Consider the following 11,685-nt stretch of genomic DNA (forward strand, 5'->3'; position numbering starts at 1 on the left):
AAAGTCGCTCAGGCTGCATGGAGAGCTGCTGCTTGTGGAGCACGAGAGCCCTTCACATTTAATTAAACAGCGTGTCCAACCCTGCCTCGCCGCGGCGGAAGGTGCTGAGCTGACGGCGCTGCCGGAGACAGCGCAGCTGGGCTGCGGCGCACTGCTCTGTGCACCCTTGGGTGTCCCCTTCCCCAACCCGGGACCCGGGCTGAGCAAGGGCAGCCCCCGGGAGACCAGCCCAGGGGGTGCTTAGGTCTGCCTGAGCTGCTGTCCTTTGTGGCGTGAGTCCAGCGCTCTAGAGGGGAGCTGAGATCCAGCTGCTCATTGCATGCAGATTGCAGAAATCCCRCTCCCCTGGAGATCCCAGGGATGAGGCACCCCCATGACACGGCCCATTGTCTGCTTTCCCCCCATCTCTCATTCTTGTCTCTGTTCAGGGATGGACAACTTTGACAGAGACCRTGGTAGCAGCTGGCCATCCCTTTGCATGCATGGCCTGGGTCTACAGAAGCACCAAGGCCAACCTGTGGCCAGGTTCCCCTGCACAGCCACCCCACCATGGCCAACCCTTCCACCCCGAGCAGCTCCGAGCCCCGCACGCTGCGAGCTCCAGCTTCCGCCTGTCGCCAGCTCTGGTCCTCGTCAGGGCAAACAGGGGAAATGCCCTGCTCTTGCCCATGGCAGATAAGAGAGATGGATAAGGGTGGGGGCAGAGGGGAGGTCCTGCACTTGGGTAGCTTTTTGGAAGAGCACTTGCTTTGCTGMGACCTTCAGCATTTAACTCTTCCTTCCCCAGGGGCAGCAGAAGTTGAGCTTGGGATTCATTCTGGGGCTACAGGACACCCTTCTAATACACTCAGTACTTTAAGTGTTTAAAGCAAGCCTCGCCTCRTGTTTACAGCGAGCCCTGCTGAGCTGGAATTAGCAGCACACTTCTGGCTCCTCCATCCACCAGAGCTGCCTGCCTCCTGGAAGCGTTGGTTATGGAACTGCTGCTCCTAGCTGACAAGCAAGGTAGCCCAGTGGATCACCGCTATTCCAGGAACACACCAAATGAGTGGGACACCAGATGCTCCTTTAGGAGCTCTCCCAGCTTGGCCAGGTGAAGGGAGAGGATCACAGCATGGACCAAGCAGGGCAGACCCAGAGGTGGCTGTTATAGAGAAACAGAACTGAACAGCAGTGTGTGAGCATGGGCCTGCAACCTCACAAACCATCTTCTCATGCTCTTTTGCCACCTACTCCACCTTTCAAGAGCAGCTCTTGTGACCTGGTTTCATGCCAGGGAAGGAGAAGGGGCTGACATTGTGGGTGTTTGTTTGTTTGTTTTAAATCTACAAATACAGGGGAGTCAGCCTACCACCCATGGCTATACCCACAAGCCACCCAAGCTCCTTGTGGTCACCCTTGCCAAAAAGGCTTTTTATGCCTTTTTTTCCACCCCCCATCCTACCTATGCTGCCCTGATAGAGAACTAGCTCCAGCACATGGCCTTGGCCAGAGGCTGGACAGCCACCCTGGCCTTCACCACACAGAGCAAAAGGCCTCTGCAAAGAGGAAAGCATGCATGGGAAGAGAAGAATGGGCCTGGTGCTGCATCCTCATGCCTTGTCCCAGCTGTGGCTGGAAAGGGAGGTCACAACAAGTCCATGTTTTGGATGGGGACACCTAGCCAGGTGAGCTTACAGGATGGTCCCTAGAACCTAACCCCACTCCAGCATCCCGCGCTCCCGATCCATCAAGGCCAGGCAGTGTCCGGTTGTGCAGCCAGGGCAGCCGCTGGCTGGCGCGAGCACCCCCCAGCCCAGACGCGCTGTGGAGCAGACCCCATCACTCACACTTCGAGGGCTGCCAAGCCAAAGGCTCGGTAATTGCAAGGCAGATCCCCCCCTCCACTTCCGAACGCGGGGACCAGGCGCAGAGGTTCCCATTTCCGCCTGCCTCCGGCTGTTACGGAGCACAGAAGTGACGGAGAGCAGCGCCAGGGCAGAGAACACCGCGAGGAGAGACAGCAACCAGCCCACTGATAAGACAGGTCCCTGCTGAGCACCCCTGCGCTGCAGCAATATCCCAGCCCAGCTGCCAGGGCTACCTGCRCTCCCGGCGCCTCCGGAACGGACCGTGCTGGGACACGGCCTAGTTCCCAGCTCAGCCCTGCTCTTGCTATCCCCCCAGCACTGCCCAGGAGGGCAGGACCCCAGCCCCACACCGCCCTGCACCCCCAGCACAGCGGGGAAGGCAGAGCCGAGAGGAGCTGTGCTGGATGTGGGAGCTAGACCAGGACACGAGCTCCCCACTAGGCCAAAGCCACGTGAGGGACTCCAGAGCCACCTCCAGCACTCACAGCCCCAGCTTAATAGTTAAAACAGGCTAAGGGCTTTCCCCAYGTGCAGCCAAGCAGCCCTTCCTTCTTAGCCCCCTCTTAAAGCCACAAGATACCAGCTTGACATCCTCCAGCCCTACAGTCTCATCTTCTTGACACTCCCAGTTCAGACACAGTAGTGCTCCCGGCTCACCTCCTAAGCCCACAGACAGCACAAGATGAGATGTGACCAGAGCATCTCCATGGACTGCAAAGGCAGCTCCTTTCCCCATCCGAGCACAAGGAAAGCCAAGGGTCACCGCACTGCACTTGCAGTGCAAGGACATTCTTGTTGCTTCATGTCAAAGGCTGTGCTGGCTCTTCAGCCCTCCTCAAGTTAATGCCACCCTACTGCTCCTGGACAGCCACATCAAAGGGACAGGCTAGACTGCATTTCCCTCCACTAGCGTCATCCAAGCTCCATTTCCACAGGGAACAGCCCTACCACCACCTCTGACCTCTCTTTCAGGTGCTGTACTGGTCTGCATCAGAGCAAATGCAGAGCATGGACAGCAAAAAGGATCTTCAGCCCTCCCGTTCTTGCTTTTAAAGGCAGCTCCAGAGGCGGCAAGGGGAGAGCAGGGCAGAGCTGTCCAGGTGAAGCTACTTCAGGAAGGGCTGGGGGTAGGAGGACCTCCTGGGGGTGGGAAAGTCACTGAATAGGGAACCCAAAGGGCTGARGTTGTGATTGGAGCCAGCAGGCAAACGAAGGCCCAGGTGTAGATGTGCTTGGCTCTAATGGCCTTGTTCCCAGGGGATGCTTCAGGGCTGTGTCCCCCCAAATATTGCTATGGTCTCAGCTTGAGGGTGCCAGACAAGCTGAGCCCGAGGAGCTCGTGCTGCTTTGCAGCCAGCTCAGCCAGCCTCATCTCCACAAAAAAACAAGCAGCAGCAGCCCTGCCTGCTTGCAGTGACTGCTATGGGGAGCTCCATGCTTTTATTAAACTCTTAGCTTCCTGTTTTAAGCTTAATAATAAATTGCATGTCACATTATGGCTGTGTTTATTAAAACCCATTGGCGGGGGCTCTGCTCCGCAACAGCATTTGAATTATTGAAAGCCACCCCCTGTGGAGACCTATTTGCTGCAAACGCAGGAGGATTTATTTCCTTTTTATTTATCGGGCGGTGTAAGTGCTGGGGGGAGGCAGGGGGCAGCTCTTGCTCTCTTCTCTCTGCCTGAACCCCCAGAGTGGGGTGGAAAGGCGCCACAAGGGAAACTGGTTCCAGGATGGGGACCGGTTTGGGATGTGGGTCAGGGATGAAGCTGCTCATCCCCACATGCCTCCCTGATGATGCTTGAGTCCCTAAAGCAGGGTTGCTCTGTGCCTCTGTTTACCCATTAGCAAAGCGGGGTCGCAGCAGCATGAGTTTCCTCCCAGAGCGACCAGTCCTAGGCTCAGGGGCGTGGAGATCCCCATCACGAGTTATCAAATTGCAGTGGGAGATGTCAGCAGGTCCGGAGGATAGGCAGGTCGCCCTGCTTTTTGACCCTCAATGAGGGGATTTGGCCGTTTTGCAGCCTGATTTGAAGCTCGCAGCGAGGGCAGCAGCTGAGCAGCTCCAAGCAATGCCCTATCCGGGCTGCTTGTGGACACTGCTGGTGGAAAGGAGATGTCCTGCTTCCCAGGAGCCCCCTTGGGGTGGCTCCGTGCCCCACGTCCCTAGGGCCTGGTCACCCCACAGCGTGACCCAGCTGCAKCCCCGGGGCTTGAGGGGCAGCGCGGAGGGGACAGCGTGGGACTCGCGGTGCCGCGAGCCCAAGGGGACCCAGAGCCGGGCTCGTGCGCCCTGGCAGTGGGTCTGCCCATCGGGTCGCAGCGCGGCTGGGCCTTTGCCAGGAGGTGGCACTGTTTAGCGGCTAATCCTGCCCGTGGCCCGAGTCTGGTCTCTGGGATGGACTCCGAGACGTTTCTCCAGCTTTGGCCCAGGGATGGAGTCAGGTCGCAGCACCCTGGCTCTCTTGGGACACCCTCTCTGCCCACGGCAGCTTTTCCATCAGAGGACTAGGAGCCGGAGAAGCCACGGAGTCCACAAGGCTCAACCACATCTTCCTGGCCCTGCTCCCCTTCCCCATRGGCTGCCAGGGCTCCAAGGGACGGGGCAGGCACCGGGGCGCYGAGTTGGCTGTTAAGGGACTGATGTGACCCCCGGATCAGTCACTGACCATCTCTGTGGCCTCCTGGCCCACAGTGGTCCCAGGAGCAGCCTGCCTCCCCACTAGAGCCAAAATTGGGGTGAGCCAAAGGCCTTGGCAGCCTGTAGCATGGACAGAATGCAGGAAGCACTCGTTTTGGGATGAAAATACCTCAAGTGAAGCCTTTGGAGGAGTAATTTTAGCCAGTTTCCCCTGTCGCACCAAAAGCTATAGGTCCCGAACAGCAATGATGTTTGCCACGGCGGGCGCAGGGCCACTGCTGTGCATGCCCCCAAAATGGTTTGGCAAGTAGTTTTGGCCCCTCTTAGCTTGCATTTGGGGGCTCTCTCAGGTGCCAGGAGGRTGACCCCCTTTCCTGCCTCCAGCCCTGCCCTTGGCGCCCGGGGCCGCGCACGCGTGGCACCCGGGAGGTGCCGGAGGCCGGCGCCGCCGGGGCCAGCAGCCACGTTAGCGCTTCCCGGCCCGCAGGGCTGACCCCGCTCCTGACGTCAGCCCCACACGTGGGCGCAGCCGCCGCGCTGGCACGCGCCGCGGGGCTCCCACCCACGGCCGCGCATCCCGACGGAGACAGCGGGGCGGCAGCGCGGGGAGCCGGCCCGGGATGCTGTGGAGGGCGGAGATGCTCCAGGGATGGATGCCCATCTCCATAGGGATGCTAGCAGGTCTCCTGAGCCCCCGGGACCCCGCAGGTGTCTCCTCCCTCCTGGCGCTGTCTGGGACCTGGGCACCCCGCAGGGCAGCACCCACGCTGGCAGGACCGGAGCCAGGAGCTCTCGGCGGCGCTGGGGCTGCAGGAAGCATCGGAGCAGCTTGGAGCAGAGCCGCCCGCACGTCTTTAGAGACAACAAATAACCTCAATTAAGCTCCGTGGCAGTGACCGATTCCAGCTGTGTGGCGATATTGCCTCCTTTAATTTTTCAGCAGCTGCAAGTGGCAGGGTCAGGAGCCAGCACAGGGGCCTTGGGGCCCCGCCAGCCCCCCCAGTACCCCTGGGGCTGCTCGTGGCCTGGCACCCCTGTGCCCGGGCAGGCTGTGACCCGGATTTGCGGCGGCAGGACCGGCCGGGCGAGCGGGAGGTTGGCACGGCAGCCCTGGCCCGCGGCCAGCCCGGAGCGCCGGGATGCTCTCGGGTTTCCCAGCCACAGCCCCAGCGGGGCCCAGTTCCACCCAGCACTTTGTGCGTGAGCGAGCRGGGAGGAGGACCAGAGTAAACGATCTCCCAAGGCAGGATCTCTGCCCAGAATACAGGAAATAAAAGCAAAGAAGGGGCAAGTCCCGCTGCCCACAGACAGGGATTGGATGCYGTGGGACAGCCCTGGCAGGGCTGGAGGGCATGTGAGAGATCCTAGCCCCTCCAGGCCACAGCAGACCCACCTCTGGCTCGTCCCCAGCCTGCCACCATCTGTGAGCATCTGCAGATGTTTGGGCTCTTCCCAGGGCTACAGGGACCAGGGTTCACCCTCCTTCATAGAGAGGAGCAGCCTCGATCCCCTCCTTTCTGCAGATGGGAGGAAAACCTGCTAGCAGAGGGATGGGGTACAGGATGCTGCCCCCCTTGTCCAAGGTTCCCAACAGGCTGCAGAGGGGCTCCAGCCGCACCAGCTGCAGGAATTTCGACCCACTGCCAAGTCCAGACAAATCCCTTTTATTTGCTGCTGCAGGTTTCAATGCTGCAATTCCACAGCTTGGGCCAGCTCTCCAGAGGAAGAGGAAGGAAAGAGGAGGGGGCCACGAGCAGCCTGCTCACAGCCTGCCAACTGCTGCTGGGGACAGCCCGAGTCCTTCCTCTGCTGTCTGGATCTTCACTCCCAAACCTCTTTGGATATGAGCTCTGCCACGGACACCTGCAGGAAAGGGTCAGTTTTGCCCAGGGAATGTTCCTGAGAGAGCCCACGGGGGACCCCGACCCCTGCGAGAGGGACTGGGGTGACAGCAAGGAGGGGCTGGACCCATGGCAGGGCCCCTGTGAGCACTGGGACAGGCACAGAGATCTTTTGCCTGTAAAATCCAATGTTTTTGCACCCTCTCTTACCTCTGGAACAACCCGTGTGGATACAGGACAGTCCATAGCACCTGCATCAGCATTGACCTATATGTATATTTTACTGGCATTAATGGGAGCATCAAAATAGAAAGCTGCTTGGAGGGGAAAGCACAAAGTTTGAAAAGGYCAAAGTGCTTCAGATTGTGCTGGTGCTGGGGCCACCGTTGTCCAGGGGAGCCAAGACAGAGATGAAAGCCACGAACCTCTCGTTTCTCAGGTCACCTCTTCGGGGTTAGAAACTCAAAGGGAAAGAGGGAGGTTTGAGCAGCAAGTCCCCTYGGCCGTGAGGAGGGAGCAGAGCTATCCCCTGTCCTTGGTGGCTGCAGATCGAGGGGACACACACAGAGGGTCACCACCAGCGTCCACCCTCCATGCTGGCTCCTCCAGGACCCTTCCCATAGCATGGTGGCACTTCCCAGCCCGGAGCGGTACCCCGTGGTGGCCACAGCATCCCTGCCAAAGGCACACGTGGCACTGTCCCCCACCCCAGCAAGAGGCTCCTGTGCCAGGACTGTTCAGGAAGGTGTTTTGGGATGGGGGACGTCTGCTCCGGAGAGGCCGCCGTGCCCCGAGGAGCGGCCACCACGGAGCAGGGCCGGAGTGCGTCCCCACGAGTGACCTCGGCAGCCGCCCGGGCTGTCTCCGGGTCAGTAATAGTCCTCCTCGCTCTCCCCGTAGTCCTCAGGTGTCGTGTGGRGCTTCGGCAGCGAAAAGCCCGTCAGGTTGAGCTGGTCTGAAAYGGGACAAAGGGTCATTGCCCCATTTGACCTTCTCCCAAGCCCAGGGTCTCCATTGTACCCAATTCCCATGGACCCAAGTGGAGCTGGGCCAGGCTGCTGACCGGGCACTGCCAAGTGCAGCCCCACAGCTCTGCCCAGCTCCCACTACAGCAGTGCAACCTGCCCATAAAGCCCCTCCTGTAACCAGTCACACCAGTGTGAAGTTGGTGGATGCCTCAGTTTCCCTCCTCCCTTAGCAGAGCCCTCCATCCAAGGAAAACCCATCCAGAAGAGCCTCCTGCAGCCCCTAAAGTAGCGTTTTTGCCTCGGAAAGCCCCCATAAAGCCACGGAGCGGGGGGCTGGGGACAAGGGCACGATGTCCCTGCACTCACCCGGCGTGAGGACAGTGAGGCTGGCCAAGGCCACCACCTCCCCGACCTTGTTTCTGGCGAAGCAGCGGTAGGTGCCCTCGTCCGTCACGCGCACGCCCTGGATCTGCAGCCAGCCGGTCACTTCATATCTCTGGGGGCCGCCCCTGAACTGCGAGAGAAGGGGACTGAACCCAGAGGCTGGCAGGGACGGGGAAGGTGACAYCAGCCTGGAGAAACTCTCTGTCCCCCCACTAAGCTCCACTGGGGATATGCCCCAGGCTGTGCTCCGGGTCACCGTGGTCCCCAGAGGGAGCATCACCCTGTGGAGGGAGGATGCAGAGCTGGCTGGGGGGGCTCAGTGCGGACAGCTCAGCTGGAGGGAAACGCTGGACAAAGGGGTCTCCAGCACATTCCTCCTGCCCCACAGGTGAGGTCCATCCTGGGGGCTGAGGACAGGGTCCCAGCAGTGCCGTCCCCAGGAGCCCTGCTCCCGGGTGCAGCAGAGCAGCACCACGATGTCCCCTCGGCAGGGCTTCCATGGCCAGCCAGTGACCTGACGGGTCCCTCTGCTCCTCGGACACGGCTCCATCACTCGGACATGGCTCCAGCCAGGGCAGGACACGCAGCCGGGGCCGGGTCACAGGAATGTTTCGGCTGTGCTGGGCTCTCCCGCCTGCTGGGCTACAGGCCAGGCGCTGCTGGCAGCGTGGGACAGCCACGTCAGCCTCGGGAAGGCTGGGGCGGTGGGACGGGACAGCGGGATGGACGGGGAGAGGCTGCCAGTCTCCCGGCACACTGGCTGTGATGTGATGTGAACCCCCTGCAAACGCTGCCGGGCTTGGCACGAGGCACCACCAGCCCCGGAGCCCCGGAGTCCCCCGGCTCGGGAGCCAGCCACGCCGGGCGGCTCCGCGCACGCATCTTCTCCAGCGAGAAATAACCTCCTCCTGACCCGGCCGTGCTGGCAGGCTGCTATTACCGAGGGTGGGGACAGCAGAGCTTCCTACCGCGCTCGGCTCCGGCCAGCCCTGCCTGGGGGGAAGGTCCTTGGCTGGATACTGCGACGGGCTGTGGGGATGCGTGAAGATCAGACCCGATGGAAGGAGAGCACCACGTCCCCCGTGATGGTGTGGGCTCCTGCCCGCTTCCCTGGCTCCCTCGCCCGCCCCACGGCAGCCTCCCCATCGCTGGTCCCTAGCACTGGTGCCTCCCGTGTTGCTGCCCACACCCGCTAATAGCCGGGTGCTGCTGGAGGGCCACCACGGGCGCTTCCTCGCTGCTATATTTGGGGCCAGCCGTGGGGCGGCTGCTGCTCCTGTGGGTGTGCCAGCACAGGAGGGGAGGCGCAGAAACCACAGGGACACTCTGGGCCTCCTTGCAGGACTGTGGGACGCTTCCTTCTGGAAGGATCCTCAGAAGGTCCTCAGGGCCACGCACGTATCCAGGTTCAAAGGGTGACCGTGCGGCAGCACCGGTGGCCCGGGAGCTCTGGGAAGGGCTCGGCCACGCTGGTGCGAGCTCCAAGCCAGCCCCTCACCTGCACAGAGATGTGGGGGTCGTCCCCTGGCAGCAGCATCTCGGTGCCATCCTTCCTCCACTCGATGGAGGCCATGGGGTAGGCGAAGACCTCGCAGCCGAAGATGACATCCTGCCCGGTGACATTCCAGGCATCATAGGGAGGAGAGGTGATCCGAGGCTCTGGAGGATGGAAAGGGACATCGGAGGTGTCAACGTGGGCTCAGCCAAGACACCAGAGCTGCTGAGGAAGAGGTCCCACCACCCAGCTGATCTCTTGGACTTTCCGAGTCTCCTGACACCTAGAGTGCCAGCAAGTCCCCACAGCCAGAACAGGGACCCTGGAACATGAGAGAGGATGGAGCCCATCCTGCTGGGGCTGCGTGCAGGGATGCGGGGCGGGAGACCTGTCACATCCCACATAGGACAGCGAGAGCTGGGGCCAGGAGAGCGGGCAGACCTTAGCTTGGGAGAGGAGCCAAGAGCTGCTGCAATTTCCTGCCCTGGCCCCGGGCCTGCCATGAAACTGGCCCCTTTCCGGGATATCCCAAGAGCRGTCCCAGCTCCGACAGGCGACCGAGAGCTTCTCTCGCTGGTGCTGCAAAGGGAGCCCGTCAGCCCGCAGYGGGGGAGAGGGGACACGGCTGGGTTTTGGGGACTGTCAGCGATGCTGACACGTGTCCGAGTGGGAGCTGCAGAGTCCCCAGGGGTGGCGAACACCCATCACTCTGCAGCTCTGTTGCAGGGATCCATGTCACGATGCATCGGGCAGTCCTGACCCTCGGCATGATCCTGGTCCTGTCTCAACAGGAACGAGAGGACAACACCTCCAGACAACAAGGACCCACAGAAAATAAAGGCAACCTTGGCCCTCCCTGGGCTGGGGGGCTGACCTGAGCCACACTGCTGCGGGGCCTCCCAGAACAGACTTTCCCCCCTGGATATGGCCCCCAAACCCAAGGAGGGTTTTAAACAGGAATGGAAACGATGCTGTCAGATTCAGCTGACCCAGGTTTCCATTTGCAGGAGGCAGATCTCAGCAAGGGAGCAGGGGAAACACATTTCTCGAGAGCAACAAGGCAGCGTGCACCGTCGGCTCCATTTCCAGCAACACCGTGCCGGAGCCAAGAATTCGCTAACAATTCCCTGGAACTTCCCTGTGTGTTTCAGCAGGATTTTCTGCTTCCCATAAATCCTGCACTCTCTTGGCCCAGCCGCTCCCAACCCTTTACCAGATGGATCTCCAGTTTTTCCTGGAGAGGGAAGGGCCGTAGGGGCTCCTGAGGTGGGATCCTGCCACCGTTGGGATCCGTGTGCCCGGTCCCCATTCGCAGAGCTTCCCGGGCACACTGCAATGCTGCAGGCTGCTGCATCCAGGTGGACACAGCAGGTTTGCCACCTGGAGAAATATCTCAGGTTCCCCTCCTTGTTCCTTGCTGGGAGCTGGGAACAGCCCATGCACGGCGCAGAGCTGGAGATGCCAAATCCCTCCACATACGGAGGTCCCAATGCTGCCTTGCAGCGGGAAGGGGACACTTCCCCAGGACACAAGACCCCTCCTGCCACCACCGCAGCTCCRGTCACTACCTGACTCGCAGGGCCCCTCATGAGCCACGGTGAGGTTGGCGTCGGGGTGGGCTCGGGCGGCCTCCAGGAAGCGGCAGATCTGCGCGTAGGTTTTCCCGTCGGAGCCGCACAGCGCCAGGCGGGACAGGCAGGCGCACTGCGGCTCGGGCACCTCTCCATGCCGCAGGTCCCCRGCGTCCAGGCGGCACTCCAGGTGCTCCCCGCACTTGCCGTAGAAGTGGTTGGTGTTGTCCAGGTCGCAGATCTGCCCCTCCAGGTTGGCGCACTCCCAGCAGCAGTCGCAGGCRTCCCGCACCGTGCCGGCCAGGCACCCGCGCGGCACCGGGCACTCGTCCGGCCGGCATTCGCCACAGTCCTCCCCTTCCTCCAGCAGCCGCTGCCAGCCCCGCTGCAGGTAGTCAGAGGTGCTGGGGAAAGCCTGGCCCGGCTGGAGCAAAGCCCAGTGCCAAAGGAGCAAGGAAAGAACGAGGCAAAGGCAGCTCAGGGGCTTGGCTTCGGACATCCTCGCTGCAGCTGCCCAGGGCCGGTCCCACCATCACTTGGACATGGACCTTGGGCACCGTGTTGGCCTCCCTGGTTAGAGCTGAGGAGCCATCCTGGCCTGCAAGGAGGGAGGGTGCACGTTACCCGTGCTGAGAGTATTTCCCATCCCTCTGGGAAGCTGTATCCTTCCCATCCCACCGTTCCCACCTCCTTGCAAGCTCTTAAAGCTGGATGCTGAGCTGGGGCTGAAATGCTCCATTCGCCCTAGGAAACTTTGTGAAACCCCCAGTTATCTCACAGACAACCAAGGCTGAGCACAGGGGAACACAGCACACAAGTGGACAGTCAGTGGTGGGGACAGCAGGCACAGTGTGGGCAGACTGCTCTGCCACCCCAATGTCCCTGTTCCCCTGACAAGCAGAGCGCCCTGCTTCCCACTGCTGCCAGGGATCCCAG

At 61.3% G+C, this 11,685-nt stretch overlaps 1 protein-coding gene across 1 annotated transcript; it reads right to left on the minus strand.

Annotated features, from left to right (window-relative positions):
- Positions 1-7,095: 7,095 nt before the first annotated feature.
- Positions 7,096-11,342, minus strand: KAZALD1 (Kazal type serine peptidase inhibitor domain 1). Its single transcript, XM_026050711.1, has 4 exons — positions 10,747-11,342; positions 9,182-9,342; positions 7,666-7,813; positions 7,096-7,286 (listed from the first exon to the last, which is right to left on the minus strand). Exons 1-4 carry the CDS (start codon positions 11,246-11,248, stop codon positions 7,201-7,203), a joined length of 897 nt encoding a protein of 298 aa, XP_025906496.1. The 5' UTR covers positions 11,249-11,342; the 3' UTR covers positions 7,096-7,200.
- Positions 11,343-11,685: the final 343 nt, after the last annotated feature.

The sequence above is a fragment of the Nothoprocta perdicaria genome, unplaced genomic scaffold (genome assembly GCF_003342845.1).
Source record: "Nothoprocta perdicaria isolate Ctin4 unplaced genomic scaffold, notPer1 scaffold_7, whole genome shotgun sequence".
NCBI lineage: Eukaryota > Metazoa > Chordata > Aves > Tinamiformes > Tinamidae > Nothoprocta > Nothoprocta perdicaria.